Source organism: Rhinatrema bivittatum, chromosome 10 (assembly GCF_901001135.1).
Source record: "Rhinatrema bivittatum chromosome 10, aRhiBiv1.1, whole genome shotgun sequence".
Lineage (NCBI taxonomy): Eukaryota > Metazoa > Chordata > Amphibia > Gymnophiona > Rhinatrematidae > Rhinatrema > Rhinatrema bivittatum.
The window spans coordinates 67,067,479-67,086,817 of NC_042624.1; the positions used below are offsets into that span (position 1 = coordinate 67,067,479).

A 19,339-nucleotide genomic window follows, 5' to 3' on the forward strand; every position below is an offset into this window, starting at 1 on the left:
GGAAAGAAAAAAGGTAGCACAATAGCTTGCTTAATGCAGTTATCACTATTGTGAAAAAACTGCAGACATAAGTAGGAGACCAGAGCCTGTAACTCACTCATTCTTTGAGCAGAAGTGACGGCTACAAGGAACACCATTTTCCAGGTGAGATTTGTTTACCTGCTCAAGAGGTTTGAAAGGCAGCTTCATAAGTTGCGTCAATACTACACTGAAGTCCCAAGGCATTTAATGTTTACTGACCAAAGGCCTGTAATGCCACAATACTTTCATGAATTTGGATACCAAAGAGTAGGGAGAGATCAAAGCCCTTTCACCTGCTGGTGATATGCCACAACAGCACTGAGATGAACCTTGACTGAAGAAATGCTGAGGCCTGAGGACAAGAGGAAGAAGTGATACTGAATCAAGTACCTCGGGCCACAGAAGAAGGGAACTATGACTGATTCTGCACCAAGTCGAGGACCTCTTCCATTTGAAATTGTAGGATCTTCTGGTTGAGGGTTTTCTAGCCAAAAATATCATCGTCCACCTCCTTTGGAAAGAAGGAGACTACTGCGTACTCAACATCTATGCCATAAGGGTCATGGATGGAAGTCTGATGGCAGAATCTGAAATCTTCCTGTACAAGGGGCAGAGATGTCCCAACAGGATTGGAGACTGCACCAATAGATGAACAAGATATGGAAACCATATACATGAAACCAGAGCAGGATCTGGGGGTGATCATATCTGATTATCTTAAGGAGGCCAAACAGGTTGATAAGGTGTGGCAAAAGCCAGAAAGATGTCAATCCTGCTGTGTGCATCACTAAAATAAGTTTTACTTGCATAAAAAAAAGAAAAACTGATATTTTGGCCGATGATTAAACATAAGATAAAGAAGGTGCTTTATACCAGGAGTGCCTATTATGATGGCCACATCGATGATTAAAAATTTGATAGTGAGGCAGCTAGAACTCCAGAGAGTCCCGCGCCTGCGACGACGAGTGAGCAGCCGTTACTGCTAGCGGGCGAAACAACACTCAGTCCTGGAGCACCGCTGACCCCCTCCCCCCCAGCAAGGACACAAGCTGAAAGTGCAGAGCTTCTCCGACAACGGATGTCATCTGATGGGGTGAGCTTACCTGAGGCGCTCTTTTCAGGGGAGATCGTGGTCCCTGCGATAGAGGGTGGTGTAATGGCATCCACCCCACTGGGAGGAGGGGAATCCCCTGAAAGCCCTAGAGCTGAAAGAGGAGGGGGACCTATCCTGGAGATACCAACGGAAATATCTAGAGGTACAGATGATTTAAACATTGTTTTGCAACCGGTACCCTTTCCTGTTTTAAAACCACTAGAAAGGCCTCAAAATATTACCTTAGAATAATTGTGGTTTGCAATATCAACGCTGCAAAATTCTTTAATGACAATATCGGAAGGATTTAAGATAACTCAGGAATCGATATCGAATGTGAAAAAGGTTATGGCTGGTCAAACAGAGAGAATAACTTACATTGAAGGGAAAATAAAGAAAGTGGAGGAAGTTCAAAATTCCATAATCAAAGGAGAAGCAATCACGAATAGAAGAATGGAAGTATTAGAGAATGAACTGAGAAATGTGAATATTAGAATAATAAACTTTCCGAAATGTAAATTGATCTCCTCTAAGGAACAATTTAAAAGTTACTTAAAAAATATATTGAAAATGCCAAATGAAGATCTGCCGGCTATAAACAAAGCATATTTTGTGTCAGCACTTAAAGAAAATACAGAAAATCAGATGGAAATGGAAGGAGACAGATTAAATATAACGGAGTTTTTGGAGACCTCACAACAACATCAAGTGGAAAGAAGAGGTACCTTGTTGGTTAAGTTCATGTCATCAATGGACAGAGATATAATAATGAAAAGATTTCTACAACATAGGTCGGTGTTATATTTGAATCAAAAAATCTGGATGTATCCAGATGTTTCGAAAGAAACTTAGAGGAAAAGGAAGAAATTCCTGACTTTGTTGCCACAGGCAAGAATGCATGGAGCTCAGATAATACTGAGATTCCCATGCAAATGTGTTATGAGAGTGGAAGGGAACAGATATGTTTTTTATGATCCCGAGCAGTTGGGGAACTTTATACAAACACATCAATGGACCCTAGATACAGGATAAGATAGAACCAGCAAAAAGTATATAATGCTGCCTAACTTTCAGTAATTTGAGAAAAAAAAGTTTGGTTAATATTGCTCTAGATTAAAATGGACCCCCTCTTACTAGTATATAAGTGAAATACAGGAAATATATGTCTCTATTTAGTTAAGAGGTTTGATGAATATTTGTTTTATTTGAATGTGGAAATGCTAAAGAAAAATTGTTTTTCTGACTACATGCTTAATATTACTGTATTACTTGACATTTATTGTAAATGTTTGAATCATTGAAAATGCAAAATTAAAAATTAAAAAAAATAAATAAATAAAAATTTGATAGTGAAGGTTTGTTGTTTAACATTATCCTTCACATTTTCTAGCACCATACACTATATCGTGGTTGAACTCCTATGGTGAAGCATGCAAATGCGAAGAATTAGGCGGCATACTCCTACATGGAAACATTTCCTCCATTTCTTGGATAGAGAGGTTTCAAACACCCTCTCATTTTCAGGAGTTAAGGAGGCAAAAAAATTATTCACTAACAGTGTCAATTAGGCTTCTACTGGCTGAGGTACCCTCTCAACTGGAGTTTGAGGAGATACATCTTTTTCAGAAATCCAGATAGCTTCCCAAACCTGTCCTGGGGACCCCACAACTGGATGGGTTTTCAGGATATACATACTGAATATGTATGAGAAAAATTAGCACATACAAGACACTCATCTCATGCATATTTATTGTGGATATCCTGAAAACCTGGGTGTGTGACCCCCGAAAACATGTTTGGGGAAACCCTGCATAACAGGTAACCAATAATTTTCTCCAAGGGATAAGCAGGATGATCAACCATTTAAGTGGATCTCTCTAGCAAACAAGTAACAATTAGCAGCCAATGGATGGTAAACATTTTTATGAGGGAAATCTTCCATTATAATAAATACCATTTTTGGAACACAATTGAAAACAAATAAGTAGAAAAGATGACATTCTAGATTGCCTCAGTTCCATTTATATGTAATATTACCAACAGATGTAAAAATTCTATCAAGATGTTCTCTAAGCCTTCCATATGTAACTAATTTGGAATATATTCTAAAAGACAAAACAGCACAATAAATCATTCAGTAAGACATATCCCTTCATATTTCTATTCATTTTCAGACACTCAAATTACAGTGAACTTGTTCTGTAGACAGTCAATACTAATCAGGCTTAGACTATCAATTACAAACTGAACTACAAAAAAAAGAGAACAATTTCATAATGCACGCTACATAATAGAAATGATAGTGATTAAAACTGCCATTTTGTCAAGTAAACAATTAGTAACTAAGGAGCTACCATCTTAATTAAAGACCATTAAACCCAACGCTCAGATATAAAATTTTGTGACAACCAGACCAGTGATTCTAAAGATAAGATTAGGGACCTTCATTTTCAGTTATTTTATTTTATTTTTCCTGGGAATTTCAATGTTATAACAAGAAAAAAATCAGTGTAAAAATGATTTTAATAAACAGGAGAAAAATCAGTGGCAAAAGTCATTTTTCCACAGATATTTTCTTGTTCTCACTTTGAAATTCCCACGAAACTAAAATAAAAATTAAAAACAAAAGTCCCTGGATATGATGTACTGAAGTCTCCCTATATATTCCTTTTAAAGAAACATTTTTAAAATTAGATTTTCTGTGGGCATATACTCGTAAATACACAATTGCATGCAACTTATGCAAATGTATTAAAGAACTGCAGTAGAATCTTGAAAAATGTGCTACAGAACATTCTAACCATTGCTGCAACGCTAACCCTGAGCTGCTGTAAGAAACTGATGCTCCATTCATATACATATATTACCTTTTAAGACTACACAGGTCCCTTTCTATAGATAATGCAGTGCTTGAAAGCTATTTTTGGTTAATTCTTAAATTAGTCCAATAAAAAGTATGGCAACTTGTAAAAAAAAAAAAAAAAATCCAGTTTTCAACAGGATTAATAGTTACTTTGGGGTCCATATTAAAATACTATATAGCCGGATAAATCAGATTTATTCAGCAAAGTAACTGCCGCAGAATATCCAGCTCTACTACTTAGCCATATAAGTCACTTATTTGGCTAAATAATTAGCTGGATAGTCATTAGGCAGACAGTGGGCATAACTGGGCAGCACTACCTATCTGGCTATCTTAGCTGGATAAGTAGCAATATTCAGCATTATCCTGTTAACTGGATAAGCTAGAACTGGCCCATAGCAGATCTAAAGTTAGCTAGATAAGTTTATCCAGCTAATTTAATACTTATCTGGGTATGTTCAGTGGCACTGTCGTGCTGCTGAATATCCTGTGTAAATTAGCCAGATATATTTTAATATTGGCCCCTAAAACTCTACATTATACTGTTTGAGCACCTCTAATTAGAATGCAGAAACAATTTCCATTTTAGATATTTAACATTATTTCTTCCATCCAATAGTAAAAGCATACATACATAATTTATATAATCTTTAAATAAAAGTTTGACTTTGAAATGACACACCTAAAACTACACAGCCCACACTTTTCTTTCCTGAATTGAAATAAACTGAAAAAAGGACTTCAGAAAAATCTAGAGGTTTGGGGAGGTGGGACTCTAAACCATTCCAGAAAATGTTTTATTGAATATTATGCAGTTTCCCTCCGCAGAGACATACAGGGCAGATTACCACATGTTCTATACTCTCAATGAGAGGTTTTAGTTTTTAACCTCAAACCATTTACTAAAACCCCTAAACTACAAACTACATTTTGTTGGAACTTATCCTGTGGAATCCTGCATTTTATTACCTCTAATCAGTCCCAGCATACTCATTCTGCTGTGTTTAGCCTAGATTATGACAGCGCTCACACCAAGATTTAATTCTCAAACAGATTAGTATTCCAAAAAAGATATCAAGTGTCACCAAATAAAGCTCAAGAAACTCTCTGAATATGCAAGATGACAGTGTGCCAGCAACTTGTTTTTGATACTTTTTCTAATTGAGCATGTTGAATACATAACTGTAAATGGGACAACTCAATCATCTTACAGAGTCTGACGATATGACATCCAGCTGTTTCATGTTTTGAAAAGGAAAAAAATCAAATTAAGAGCCAATTCCAAAACTATGGATAATTATGATGAACATGGCAACATTATACATTTTTTTTATTCTTGAAGAGGTATTACCAAAAATCAAATAAATGTGAGCCCTTCATTAAGATTGATTCACAATAAAACATTCTAGAAGGGCAATATTCCCACTCATTTAAAGTTAGCAGTCAGTCAAAGTAAGGTTGCTTACCATAAATGATGTTCTTGGTAGACAGCTGGATGAATTAGCCATAATACATAGCTGACGTCATTCAACGGTGCCAAACGGACTGTTCTCTCTAAGCTTCTAGAGCTTTTGTTCTGCTGAGCATATGCTGGAATTCCTTTGTGAGCACTGCCTTGTGAGCCCTCTCAGTCCACAGCAGAGCTAAATAGTTGACTCTCCAGGGAGGTAAGTGGTTATTTAGCATGGTTAATTCTTCCTGCTGTCTATAGAGAGCACTATTTAACATAAGAAAGCTTGCTTTCTCCATCAATAAGCAGGGCTGAATTAGCCATGACATGCTGGTGAAGATGCAGGAGAGCATTTACTGAAATAAATAACCTAGACCCCACTGAGGAGAGTAGACTACTAGGTGAACAAGCTATGCAAAACTGCTTGTCCAAATTTACTGACACTTTTTGATAAATTGTCCAGATAGTAATGGGACATGAAAGTGTACACTAATGACCAAGTTGCAGCTTTGCAGATGTCTTCAATAGGTGCTGCTTTCAGATGAGCCACTGATATAGCCATGGATTCACCTGATGAACCTTGATAGAGTCTGTGATATGGATGCCTGCCAGGGCATAACAATGTGCAATACAGACTGCTAGCCAAATGAGTAATGCTCATTTGGCTACTATGTCCAGATGAGTAGGATCACAAATAGCTGTGAGGCCTGATGATGTGGTAGAGTTCTTTTCCTGAAGCAAACCATGACTCTTTTACAGTCTAAGGAATGAAGGGCCTTTTCACTTTCATCTGCATGTGGTCTCCGAAAGAAAATGTAGATAGGATGATGGTTTGATTAATATCAAAGGCCTAAACATCTTGGGTAGAAACTTTGTGTGCGCACAGAGCAGTACCCTATTTTGGGAAAACTTGCATAAGAGAAGAGTAATGAAACAAAGCCTGGAGCTCATAGACACTTCTGGCTGACATGATTGCGAAAAATACTACTTTCCATGTGAGAAATTTTAGAGAAGCAGGTTCCAATTGTTCGAACAGCAGCTTCATTTTTTGTGCTAGAACCACATTCAGGTTCCATGGAGTAGGTGGTTTGACAACTAGAGATTTAGTATGCCATAAGCCTTTCATGAACTTGGATAGCAATGGATGAGTGCAGATTGGCATATCCTTAAATTAAAAGTGGAAGGCCGCTATGGCACTAAGATGTAATCTCATTGCTGAAGTACTGAGAGCTGAGGAAGATAGACAGAACAAGTACATAAGTAGTGACTTTATGTTCGTATGTGAATGGGTCCAAGGAAGTCTGTTGACATCAAGATGAAAACAGTTTCCATTTAAAGCCATAAGCACTTCTAGTAGATGGCTTCTTGGCAGACACTACCATATCCTCATCCTCTTTGCATAAGGAGAGGTGGATGCTCAGCAACTGTTCAACATCCATGCTCTCATGCTGAGGGCGAGAAGGTTTGGATGAAATAGATGTCCTTCCTCTTGGGTTAGTAAAGAAGGATCTGACCAGAAATTGATCGGATGGGTAAAGAACAGCTGTACCAGGTAAGCAAACTATTCTTGTCTGGACCACACTGGAGTAATAAGAACATAAGAAATTACCATATTCGGTCAGAGTGAGGGTCCATCAAGCCCAGCATCCTGTTTCTAAAAGTGGCCAATTTCAGTTTCAAGTACTGGCAAGTACCCAAACATTAAATAGTTCCCATGCTACTAATGACAGTAATAACAATAGCTATTCCCTATTGATTAATGGCAGTTTGTAGACTTCTCCTCCAGGAAATTATTCAAACCTTTTTAAACCCAGCTACATTAACTTCCCTAACCACACCCTCCGGCAACAAATTCCAGCGCTTAATTGTGCGTTGAATGAAAAATAATTTTCTCTGATTTGTTTTAAATGTGCTACTTGCTAACTTCATGGTGTGCCACCTAGTCCTATTATCTGAAAGAATAAATAACCAATACACATTTACCTGTTCTAGTCCTCTCATGATTTTATAGACCTCTATCATATCCCATCTCAGCTGTCTCTTCTCCAAGTTAAACAGCCCTAATTTCTTTAGCCTTTCTTCATAGGAGAGCTGTTATGTCCCCTTTATCATTTTGGTTACTGTTTTCTGTACATTATCCAATGCAGCTATATCTTTTTTGAGATGCAGAAACCAGACTTGCCCAAGGTATTGAAGGTGCAGTCTAACGTGGAGTAAAACGGAGGCATTATGACATTCTCCATTTTATTCACCATTCCCTTACTAATAATTCCTAACATTGTTTGCTTTTTTGACTGTCAAAGCATACTAGCTGACAATTTTAATGCATTATCCACTATGACGTCTAGATCTTTTTACTGGGTGGTATCTCCTAATATGGAACCTAATCTAGATCTTTTTACTGGGTGGTATCTCCTAATATGGAACCTAACATCGTGATACCATAAGCATGGGTTAATTTTTCCTATATGCATCACCTTACACTTGTCTACATTAAATTTCGTCTGCCATATGGACACCCAGTCTTCCAGTCTCACAAGGTCCTCCTGCAATTTGTCACAATCCGCATTTGATTTTGAATAATTTTGCAACATCTGCAAATTTGATCACCTCACTAGTCGTTCCCCTTTCCTGATTATTTGTAAATATATTGAAAAGAACAGGACCATGCAGAGATCCCTGAGGCACTCTACTGTTTACCTTTTTCCACTGAGAAAACTGACCATTTAATCCAACTTTGTTTTCTGTCTTTTAACCAGTTTGCAATCCACAAAAGGATATTATCTCCTATCCCATGAATTTTTAGTTTTCTTAGAAGCCTCTCATGAAGGACTGTGTCAACACCTTCTGAAAATCCAAATACACATATACCGGTTCACCTTTAACCACCTTCAAAAAAAATGTAGCACATTTGTGAGGCTTGGGTAAATCTAAGCTAGCTGTGTCCCATTAAACCATGTCTATCTATATGTTCTGTGATTTTGTTCTTGAGAATAGTTTCCACTATATTTCCTGGCACTGAAGTGAGTCTCACTGGTCTATAGTTTCCCGGATCATCCCTGGGGCCCTTTTCAAATTTTGGGGTTACATTTTCTATCTTCCAGTCATCAGGTACAAAGGATGATTTTATTGACAGGTTTCAAATTTTTACTAAAAGGTCTGCAATATCTTTAACATAAGAACATAAGATATGCCATACTGAGTCAGACCAAGGGTCTATCAAGCCCAGTATCCTGTTTTGAACAATGGCCAATCCAAGTCACAAGTACCTGGCAAGTACCCAAACATTAGATAAAACACAAGCTATTATTGCTTATTAATTACCGTAATAGCAGTTTATGGATTTTTCCTCTAGGAACTTATCCAAACCTTTTTTAAACCCAGTTACATTAACTGCTGTAACCACATCCTCTGGCAATGAATTCAGAGCTTAACTATGCACTGAGTGAAAATGAATTTTCTTTGATTTGTTTTAAATGAGCTACTTGCTAACGTCATGGAGTGCCCCCTGGTCCTATTATCTGAGACAGTAAATAACTGATTTACATTAACTTGTTCAAGTCCTTTCAACTTTTTGTCGACTTCTATCATATCCCCCCCTCAGTTGTCTCTTCTCCAAACTTAACAGCCCTAACTTTCTTTCCTCATAGGACAGCCGTTCCATGCCCCTTATTTTGGTCACCCTTGAATCATTTTGGTCATTTTTTGAGTTCTTTCAGAACCCAGGGATATATAACATGTGGCCAGGTGATTTGCTAGTCTTCAGTTTGTCAATCTGGTCTCCTACATCCTCCAGTTCTCCATGATTTGGTTCAGTTCCAGTATCTCCCCAACATTCTCATTAGTAAACAGGGAAGCAAAGAATTCATTCAGACTTTCCACAATGCCCTTAAGTGCTCCTTTAACCCCTCAATCATCTAACGGTCCGACTCCCTCACAGGTTTCCTACTTCGGATATATTTTAAAAAGTTTTTGAGGGGGACTTTTCCTGTTCCGCTGCCGGAACCTCGAGGCTTTTGTGATAGTTGCAGGCACCTGCTTGGATATCCTGCCCGTTATAGGACCCTGAGGACTACAAAATTGAGGCGTGCTGCAGCGCGCCGCCGTTGGTGCACCCCTTCTGCCAATTTTTCCTTCTATTTTGTTTTTAGATTATTATGGGAAGCAATAGGAAGGAGAAAACTTTAACCACCTTTTCCACCCCCACCTCAGTTCACACGCCAATGGATTTACATGTAGCTAAGCTAATTCATCACTGCGTGAATAGAGTACAGAATTAGCTGGGATTTCATTATCCTCAGAAGCGCGTTCTCCACCTCCTAAACCCCAATCTTCTCCAGGTATGCCTGTGTGTGATTTAAATATTTCTTTAAATAAGTCTCATGGAATTCGTTGCCAGAGGATATGGTTAGTGCAGTTAGTGTAGCTGGGTTCAAAAAAGGTTTGGATAAGTTCTTGGAGAAGTCCATTAACTACTATTAATCAAGTTTACTTAGGGAATGGCCACTGCTATTAATTGCATGAGTAGCATGGGATCTTTTTAGTGTTTGGGTAATTGCCAGGTTCGGCCTCTGTTGGAAACAGGATGTTGGGCTTGATGGACCCTTGGTCTGACTCAGATTGGCAAGTTCTTAAGTATATGAACACTTCGGAACCTTAATAGGTTTTGGCTCCCATGCCTACTACCAGCAATTTACTGACAGAGAAAAGAGAACCTGGATAAACTACCATTTTTGCCAACAGTTTCCCAGCCTGCTCCTGAGCCAGTTTTATTAAATCTAGTTAAGGACGGGGCTTCTTTGTTTACTCTAGAGCGGTGGTTCTCAACCCTGTCCTGGGGACCCCCCCAGCCAGTCGGGTTTTCAGGATATCCACAATGAATATGCATGAGAGAAAATTTGCATACACTGCCTCCATAACATGCAAATTTTCTCTCATGCATATTCATTGTGGATATCCTGAAAACCCGACTGGCTGGGGGGGTCCCCAGGACAGGGTTGAGAACCACTGCTCTAGAGGAACCAGTAGAAGTTTCTCTTAAAGATATTTGGAGAGTGATTTCTAGGACAGATAATTCTTTAACTAATTCTGTAAATCAGTTATCTTATTATACTGAAAAGGCATCTCTTAAGTTTTCAGAGCTGGAAAGTAGATCCCTTAAATTAGAATCTGAAGTTAAATTACAGTCTAGAGCTATATTCAATTTGCTATCAACCTCAGTTACAGGCATTAAGAATAATTTAATTATCCACCAGAAGTGTGACACTTTAGAGAACCGTTTGTGTTCAAAGAATTTACGAATATTGAATTTTCCTATAACTTGCTTCCTTTCAGGATTTGAGCTATTTAAAAAAATATGCAATTGAGATCTTTCAATTTTCAAGTGATAAGATATTCTTACTATCTAATTCTTATTAACTGCCTGCTAAAAAGAGGGGGAAAATATAGCCAACGGGTCTTTTAACGCCTTAACACCAATTTTAAGTCCTAATATTTCATCATTTCTTGAATCTGATGATATAAGAACTAGAGCTACCTTTGTGGTTACTTTTGTATTCAAGTTCAAGGAGAGTAATTTTTGTGGACAAAAGATTCAGATTTTTCCAGATGACTCTGGGGAAACTCAGTCAAGAAGGAAGCAATTTCTTCTGAAGTCCAGGGTGTTAAGACATAAGGGCATTCTTTTATTTGAAATTTCCTTGAAAGTGTGTTATAATCTTTTCAAGGTAATAAGTTTATTTTTTCAGATCCTGTAGATCTTGAGAGGTTTCTAATTGACAAGAGCAACCCAAGTTGAAGAGATGGGGTATGAGAGTTCCCGGTACAGTATTTTCAATTCAGTTTGACCATTTTCTTTATTATTCCCCCAATAATGTGGGCTATTGCATAAATATTGCCTTTTTTGTTTTACTTCTTATTTTGTTGTTATGAAGATGCTTTACTTGTCATTTCATTGTAATTGTGATGATTTGAAATATAATAAAGTGTAAATAAAAATAAAAAGTTTTTACCTTTATGGCCAACTTCATTTCAAACTCTCTTAATCTGTCTTATCAATGTTTTACATTTAACTGGGCAATGCTTATGCTTTTCCTATTTTCTTCAGATGGATCCTTCTTCCAATTTTTGAAACTTTTTTTTGGCTGAAATAACCTTTCACCTCGCCTTTTAAACATGCTGGTAATCGTTTGGCCTTCCACTTTACTTAATGCGTGGAATACATCTGGATTGAGCTTCTAAGATGATATTTTTAAACAATATCCACACCTGTTGTACACTTAACTTTTGTAGATGCACCTTTTAGATATTTTTCTATTTTTCTCATTTTCTCAAGTTTCCCTTTTGAAAGTGTTAGAGCTGTAGATTTACATAATGTCCCCTTTCCAATCATTAGTGTAAATTTGATCATGTCATGATCACTATTGCCAAGCAGCCCAACCATTGTTACTTCTCTCACCAAATCCTGTATTCCGCTAAGAATTAGATCTAAAATAGCTATTGCTCTCTCATTGGATCCTGAATCAATTGCTCCATGAAGCAGTCATTTATTTCATCTAGGAACTTTACCTTTCTAGCATGTCCTGATGTTAAATTTACCCAGTCAATACTGAGGCAATTGAAATCTCCCATTATTATTGCAGCCAAATTGGTTTACTTCCCCAATTTCTCTTAACATTTCATTTTCCATCTCATTATTTTGGTTAAATGGACAGTAGTATAGTCCTATTGAAATACTCTTATTCAACAAACACGGGATTTCTACCCATGAAGATTCTACTGTGCATTTAGTCTCTTGTATGATTTTTATCTTGTTGGAATCCATGCCATCTTGGACATAAAGCGACCCCCCCACCACCACCACCAAGTTGATTCTTCCTATTATTGTGATATAATTTGTACCCTAGAATAGCACTGTACCATTAGCTATCCTTCTTCAACCAGGTCTCTGAGATGCTAAGTATCAGTCAGACCGGGTCCTTGCGTACATTTTGTACCATTCTGGCAATCTGTGGAATCAGTGGAAAAGCATACATGAGATCTCCATTCTAGTTCAGCAGAAAAGAATCTTGAGCAGATCTGCATTCACTGGAAAGAATGGAGCAAAATCTTTCCAATTTTATGTTTTATTATGATGTAAAGAGGTCAACTGCTGAAGTCCCCATAGACTGAACAGTCTGTCGGCTGTTGGTTATTTCAAGGACCATTCATGTGGGCAAAATACTCTGCTGAGACAATCTGCTAATATATTGGAAATCCTTATAAAGTATATAGCTTGTAGGACAACTTGATGTTTGCATGTCCATTCTTATATCTTTAATCGCCTCTTGGCAGAGAGCCCCACCTTGTTTGTTGACATAGAACATGGCACCCTGGTTGTTGATTTAAATGAGAACATTTTTCCTCTGGAGGAAATGCATGAAAGTTGTCAAGAGTGTACCTGACTGCTCACAGTTCTAGAAGTTCCTTGACTTTGGAAGGGGCCTGTTTAGGTTCCCCATCCTATAGTGAAGGCATCTGTCACCAATGCTACTTGGAGAGGAAACACAGGAAGCTCCCGTTTCATTTTCTGTGAGACATAAGAATATAGGAAGTTGCCATATTGGATCAGACTGAGGTCCCATCTGGTCCAGGTGATTTTCTACTCTTCTGTTGGTCAATCTGGTCTCCTACATCTTCCAGGTTCACTGTGATTTGGTTCAATTCATCTGAATCATCACCCTTGAAAACTGTCTCCAGAATGAGCATCTCCCCAAAATCATCATTAATAAACACTGAAGCAAAGAATTCATTTAGTTTTTCACGATGGCCTTATTGTCCCCAAGTGTCCCTTTAACCCCTCGATCATCTAACAGTCCAACTGATTCAACTTAACCTTGACATCCACCAGGACTGGTACAAAGACATTAGGTACCCTAATGCCTTTGCTATTTCGCATTACTTTTTAGAAGTGTTATGTTAAACTAATTCTTTATCTTTCAATTTTTATCTTTATCTTTCAGTTGTCCTGAATTGTACTCCCTGTTCATTGTAACTTTCTTTCTGCTAATTATGGTTTTCCCCTGGTTCTACTGTAAACCGGTATGATAAGACTGTCTTGAGCATCGATATATTAAAAGAATGTAAATAAATAAATAAAATAAATAAATAGACAAACCTTACAGCCTTGTGTGCTCCCATCCCTGCCCCCACCCTTCACACACAATTAAAATTATTTATTTAAGGCTTTTATATACCGATGTTCCTGTACTAGTACATATCATGTCAGTTTACATAGAACCAAAGTTGGAAATTACATCAAACAAGAGGGTACAGATAACAGGGCTAACTTCATATGAACTTATAAAGCAGCGAACGACTTAAAATAAAATTAAATTATTATAAATATAAGAATAAATCTACAAAATATAAATAAACATAAACATTCAACAAACTTGGATTTACAGCAGACTTGAAAAGCATGAGTGCATTATAACATACAGCTTGCGGGGAAATAATGAGATTAATTTATAAGATTAAATGGTTACGGCGTCGGACATCTCGCATCATCGTGAATCTGACCCTGAGGGAGAGACCTTTAAGTGAAGGCTTTTGTGAAAAGCCAAGTTTTGAGCTTCTTTTTGAACGTCCGACTACAAGTTTCTAGCTGAAGGTCTGTGGGAAGGGCATTCCAGTGAGAGGGGCTGGCGGTTGAGAATGCACGTTTCTTGAGCGATGACTTGGCTGGAGGTGCATATAAGGTGTCTAAGTAGCTGGATCTGATTGGTAGAGATGTGTATCGTGTGATCGATCGTCTTAACGATCGATTTCGGCTGGGGGGGGAGGGAATCGGATCGTCGCGGTTTTGTTTTTATAAATATCGTGTAAATCGTGTAAATCGTAAATCGCCCTCCCCCTTCCCCCGATTTTTGACGATAAATCGGGGGAATTCCTATTAAATATCGCCTCTAACGATTTTTGACGATTTAAAATATATCGGACGATATTTTAAATCGTCAAAAAACGATTCACATCCCTACTGATTGGTCTCGATGATGCGTGGGGACGAAGTGGGTCACTTAGATTTAGCGAAGTTTGGGAATGAATGGTCTTGTGGGTTATGGTTAGTACTTTGAATATGATTCTAAATTTAATAGGGAGCCAGTGTAGGTTCTTTAGAATAGGTGTGATGTGTTCTCCTCTACTAGAGTTGGTTAGGATCCTGGCAGCCGAGTTCTGCAGCATTTGTAATGGTTTGGTGGTGATAGCTGGGAGGCCAATTAGCAGAGAGTTGCAATAGTCAATTTTTGAAAATAGAATAGTTCGGAGGACTGTTCTAAAGTCCTGAAAGTGGAGGCGAGGTTTTAGCTTTTTCAATATGTGTAGCTTGTGAAAACATTCTTTCGTAGTGTTTGTGACAAATTTTTTGAGATTCAGCCTATTGTCAATAGTAACGCCAAGGTCTCTTAAGTGAGTGGGGGAGATCATTAGCGGTGTGACTAGATTGTTGGCAGCCTGACAGTTGTCATCCAGGGTGATCAGCATAAGTTCCGTTTTTGCAGTATTGAGAACTAAGTTAAGGCTAGTGAGGAGGGGAATTTATGGTCAGTGTTAGAGAAGTTGTCTATTTATGTGGACAGTTTTTTAAAACAATATGTTCATAAAATTTATTCTTTCATTCAGGACAGAACTCATTTTTTGAATATACTTGATGAGCTGCAAATTGATTTACAGGATTCTTATTTGGAAACTCTGGATGTAAAATCCTTGTATACAGTAATACCAACACCACCATTGATGGATACTATACGTGACACTTTGAATCATAGAATTTGTCCCCATGAGGTCCCTACTGAGTTCATTATGCAACTGATGAGGAGATTGCTTTAACAAGGAATTTTTTCATCTTTGATAATAAATTCTATGAACAAATTTCTGGAACATCTATGGGTGCAATCATGGCACCTTCACTAGCCAATCTTTACATGGAGAGATTCGAAAGATTATGGATTCAACATTCTCCATATATATCAAGGTTCATCTATGGAAAAGATTCATAGATGTGTTTGTAATTTGGTCAGGTTCTGAAAAGGAATTATTGGAATTTTTCAATTGGTTAAATTCATGTGAGGATGAAATTCAATTTTCGATGCAGTATGATTATACATCAATTGCTTTTTTGGATGTCCGAGTAATTAAAACTCAAGAAAGCAAACTAGAAACCACACTATATAAGAAATCTGTTGACCGCAATACATTTTTGGAATACAGTAGTTTCCATCCAGTACATCTCAAAGATAGTTTACCTTTTTCACAGTTATTGCGGATTCGTAGAAATTGTACTTCTGTTCAGGAGTTTAAAAAACATTCACAACAGAAATGCAATGACTTGTCACGTGGTTATCCGGTTAAATTACTCAAGAGATGTTACAAGAGAGCTAGGTTTTCCAACAGAGGCCACTTACTTAGTAGGTCAACCTCTAACACTCAAGATAAAAGTCATCTCAATTTCGTCACGAACTATACGAGTTTGACTCCGGGTCTGGCCAAAATTATCAAATCACATAATGACATTTTACGTTTACTCCCTTGTTTCAAAGAATGCAACATACGAACTTCTTATTAAAGAAATTGTGAGTCCATCTTTTTTGGCAGACAAGAAGCAGCACATTGCGAATATGTTTGGAGGCAGTAAACTCAAGGAGCATTATCGATGTGGGACATGCTCGTTTTGTGGAATTATGATGCAGGGTGATATTTTCATCAATCATAAAGATTCCAAAAAATTTACTTTACTTTACTTGGAACAAATTAAATCAACTGCTAGAGGTGGTGATAAAGCTTTCCTTTTTACTAAATACAGCTAGTGTGATTGGGATTGGACATTGGTCATGTACAATTTGAAGACATCTAATATAAAATAAGTAATTTTCTTCGTGAATATTACAGGAATAGGAACACACTGACATTTTGTTTTTATTGTGGATAAATATTAATGATTTAAATTCATTATTAAGTTGTTCAAAAAAAGAAATAAAGGTGATTGGGCAGTTAGTCAGATAAATACAGAGCTCATGCGCTGGCGTTTTTTGCATTGAATCGCCATTAGCGGTTGCAGACCACAACGGAGAGAATGATCGGGTGTTAGACGTCGTGGTCTAGAAGGTATGCTTTGACCTCAGTATTGATACATGTTGGAAGTTTTGTTAAAAAGTGTTGCTTATATTTTTTCCATTCGTACAGTAACTGCCTTGAAGCAGCCTTACAGTGAAACATCAGCTGATGTCTGCTTAAAGAATGGAATGAGTATACATTCGGCATTACCTTAGCATTGGTTAATGCAGTATTCAGATAAGTTCAATCATTATCGTATCCGGATGATACTTGTAATTACTTTATGCAAGAGCACAATTCTCATATACTGAGCAACATTGAGGTTGAATATTGAATTTTGAACTTTTAGCACAATTGAAATTTAATGCACCAGTTTTAAGAAAAAATATTAAATCTATAAAACTATTTGGATTAAAATAAAGTTTTGGTGGATGGAGGTCATTACCTCGTACAAGTTGAATGTTCTATCTAGAACAAACATGAGGCCCTGAGGTCTTTTTTCCTCTGATTTTTGACATCTGAATACTTCCATACAAACTTCCATGCAAAAATATGGTATTGTGAAGCTCTGTTTTTCTGTGTGAACCTAGAATATCCATTTCTAAGGACTATGAATTGTGTGGGAAAATGATATGGTTTGGTGGTGATATATAGAAAACAGTAATAAAGGAGCTAAAGAAATTTCTTCATATAAGCTTATCTTGTCCGAACATAATATAGTGGTCTCCTGCTAATCTAATTTTGAAAGAATTACTTTTTCCTGCTAGTTACACAAATATAAGTTGCCCATTTTTTGGGGGGGGCGGGGGGGGGGGGGGGGGGGTCAGATATCAGAATTTTTCTAATGTTTATGCCCTGCTGTAATGTCAGCTCATTTGTTAATACCCTGTTTCCCCGAAAATAAGACATCCCCCGAAAATAAGACCTAGTAGATGTTTTGCTGAATTGCTAAATATAAGACCTCCCCCGAAAGTAAGACCTAGCAAAGTTTTTATTTGGGAGCATACCCGTCGCACAGAACACCAGAGCATGCAGCTGTGACTTTTTTACCCTGCAGGATTCACAGTTGTCATCACAAACCAGCATAACCAGACAACTATTCAGAATATAATAAATGTTCATTTTTTTGTTCAACAATATATGTGAATTCTTCTTCATGGAAAAATAAGACATCCCCTGAAAATAAGGCCTAGCTCATCTTTGGTAGCAAAAATTAATATAAGACACTGTCTTATTTTCGGGGAAACACGGTAGTATAAAAATCAGCTTATGGTTATTTAATTTGAATTTAAAACTGATCAGAATGTGATTTTCTCGCAATCTGTCAATTTTACAACTTCAAGAGGTTTCAATCTGCCCATAACTATCACTTTTTCATTATAACTGAATCCTTCATGGATGTGCTGCAATCAGAATCAGGACAAAATACTAGGTCTAGAATTTCACTTTTATGCTTCTTGAGAATCCTGTTGTCTATAAGGTCAATAAAGCCATTTGTCCACTCTTCTGTCCTTCAGAAAGGCCAGTGTAATTGCTTAACCAGTTTCATTCAGCTGTGCACATGCCAAAACCGAATAGAGGGTACTTTACCTAAGATTGTCTTTCAGTTTCAATGCACATTTTTCTTGAAATGTTTGAAATGCAGTATCCAATAAGAACACATAAGATATTTATGTGAAACAGCCTAATTTTTTTAAAACCCTTTCAAACAGGCACATTTAGAGACTGTCAGCAGGCAAAAGCAGCTGGGTACTCTACCAGTGGGATATACTTGATTAAACCTGATAACAGCAATGGGCCAATGCAAGTCTGGTGTGAGAACAGACTAGATCCTGGAGGCTGGGCAGTTATTCAAAAAAGGACAGATGGATCCATAAATTTCTTCAGGAACTGGGAAAATTATAAGGTAAGAAATATGTAGTATTAAATGTTTTACATAGCCACAATGATCAGTTTCTTAGCAGAGTCAATGTCTTCATATTTGCCTTAAATTAAGTATCTGCCATTAACCTTTGACACATTATGTAGTCCAGGTTTAAGGATAATAGAAATCCAGAAAAAAAATTAATACAATAAGTCTAATTTAAATAAGAATGTGTTGTCTACATGCTCGCTGACAACATTTACACACAGATCTGGCACCTTACCTTGTTCAAATAATAAAATTGAGACCCCACTCCCCACTTCTCCCAAATCTCCCTCGGTACTATCTTCTGCTGCACCATGCTCAGCAGCAGCTTCCTCTCCCTGTGTGCTCAAAGGCAATAGCAATTTCCTCTTCCACTGTGCATTCTGCAGCAAGCAGCTTCAATTGTTCTGACTTCTGGCTCCGCACCTAGTCCTGGCTTCTCCATATCAGTCCTAAAGAAGCTAAAACCTGCCTCACACCCCACGGATGCGATCCCGTCGAATTTACTCATCTCCATTCCAAAAACTGTCGCCAAACCAATCGCAGAGATCATTAATTGTTCATTAACGCAAGGCATAGTTCCAGACCCCCTTAAACTTGCAATTCTAAAAACACTTCTAAAAAAAAAAAAACCAACTTGTCCCCAGACGAGCCGGCCAACTTCCGCCCTATAGCTAACCTCCCCTTTATCTCCAAAATCTTAGAAAAAATAGTCAACAAGCAACTCACGGACTATTTAGATGACAACAAAATCCTAACCCACTCGCAGTTCGGTTTACGTAAAGCACGAAGCACGGACGCACTTTTAATCTCTCTGACACCATTCTTCTGAATCTTGATAAAAAACAACCATGTCTTCTCATTCTCCTTGATTTATCAGCCGCATTCGATATGGTGAACCACTCAATACTC

At 37.6% G+C, this 19,339-nt stretch overlaps 2 protein-coding genes across 6 annotated transcripts in view; one reads left to right on the forward strand and one right to left on the reverse strand.

Annotated features, from left to right (window-relative positions):
• RALGPS2 (Ral GEF with PH domain and SH3 binding motif 2) overlaps positions 1 to 19,339 on the reverse strand; it is a 785,699-nt gene that overhangs the window by 433,128 nt on the left and 333,232 nt on the right. The gene's annotated exons all lie outside the window — the stretch shown is intronic.
• Positions 1 to 19,339, forward strand: part of ANGPTL1 (angiopoietin like 1) — a 164,130-nt gene that overhangs the window by 90,041 nt on the left and 54,750 nt on the right. Inside the window, exon 3 of the mRNA XM_029618598.1 lies at positions 18,231 to 18,424. Within this exon, the coding sequence (XP_029474458.1) occupies positions 18,231 to 18,424 (194 nt within the window). The remainder of the gene's footprint in view (positions 1 to 18,230; positions 18,425 to 19,339) is intronic.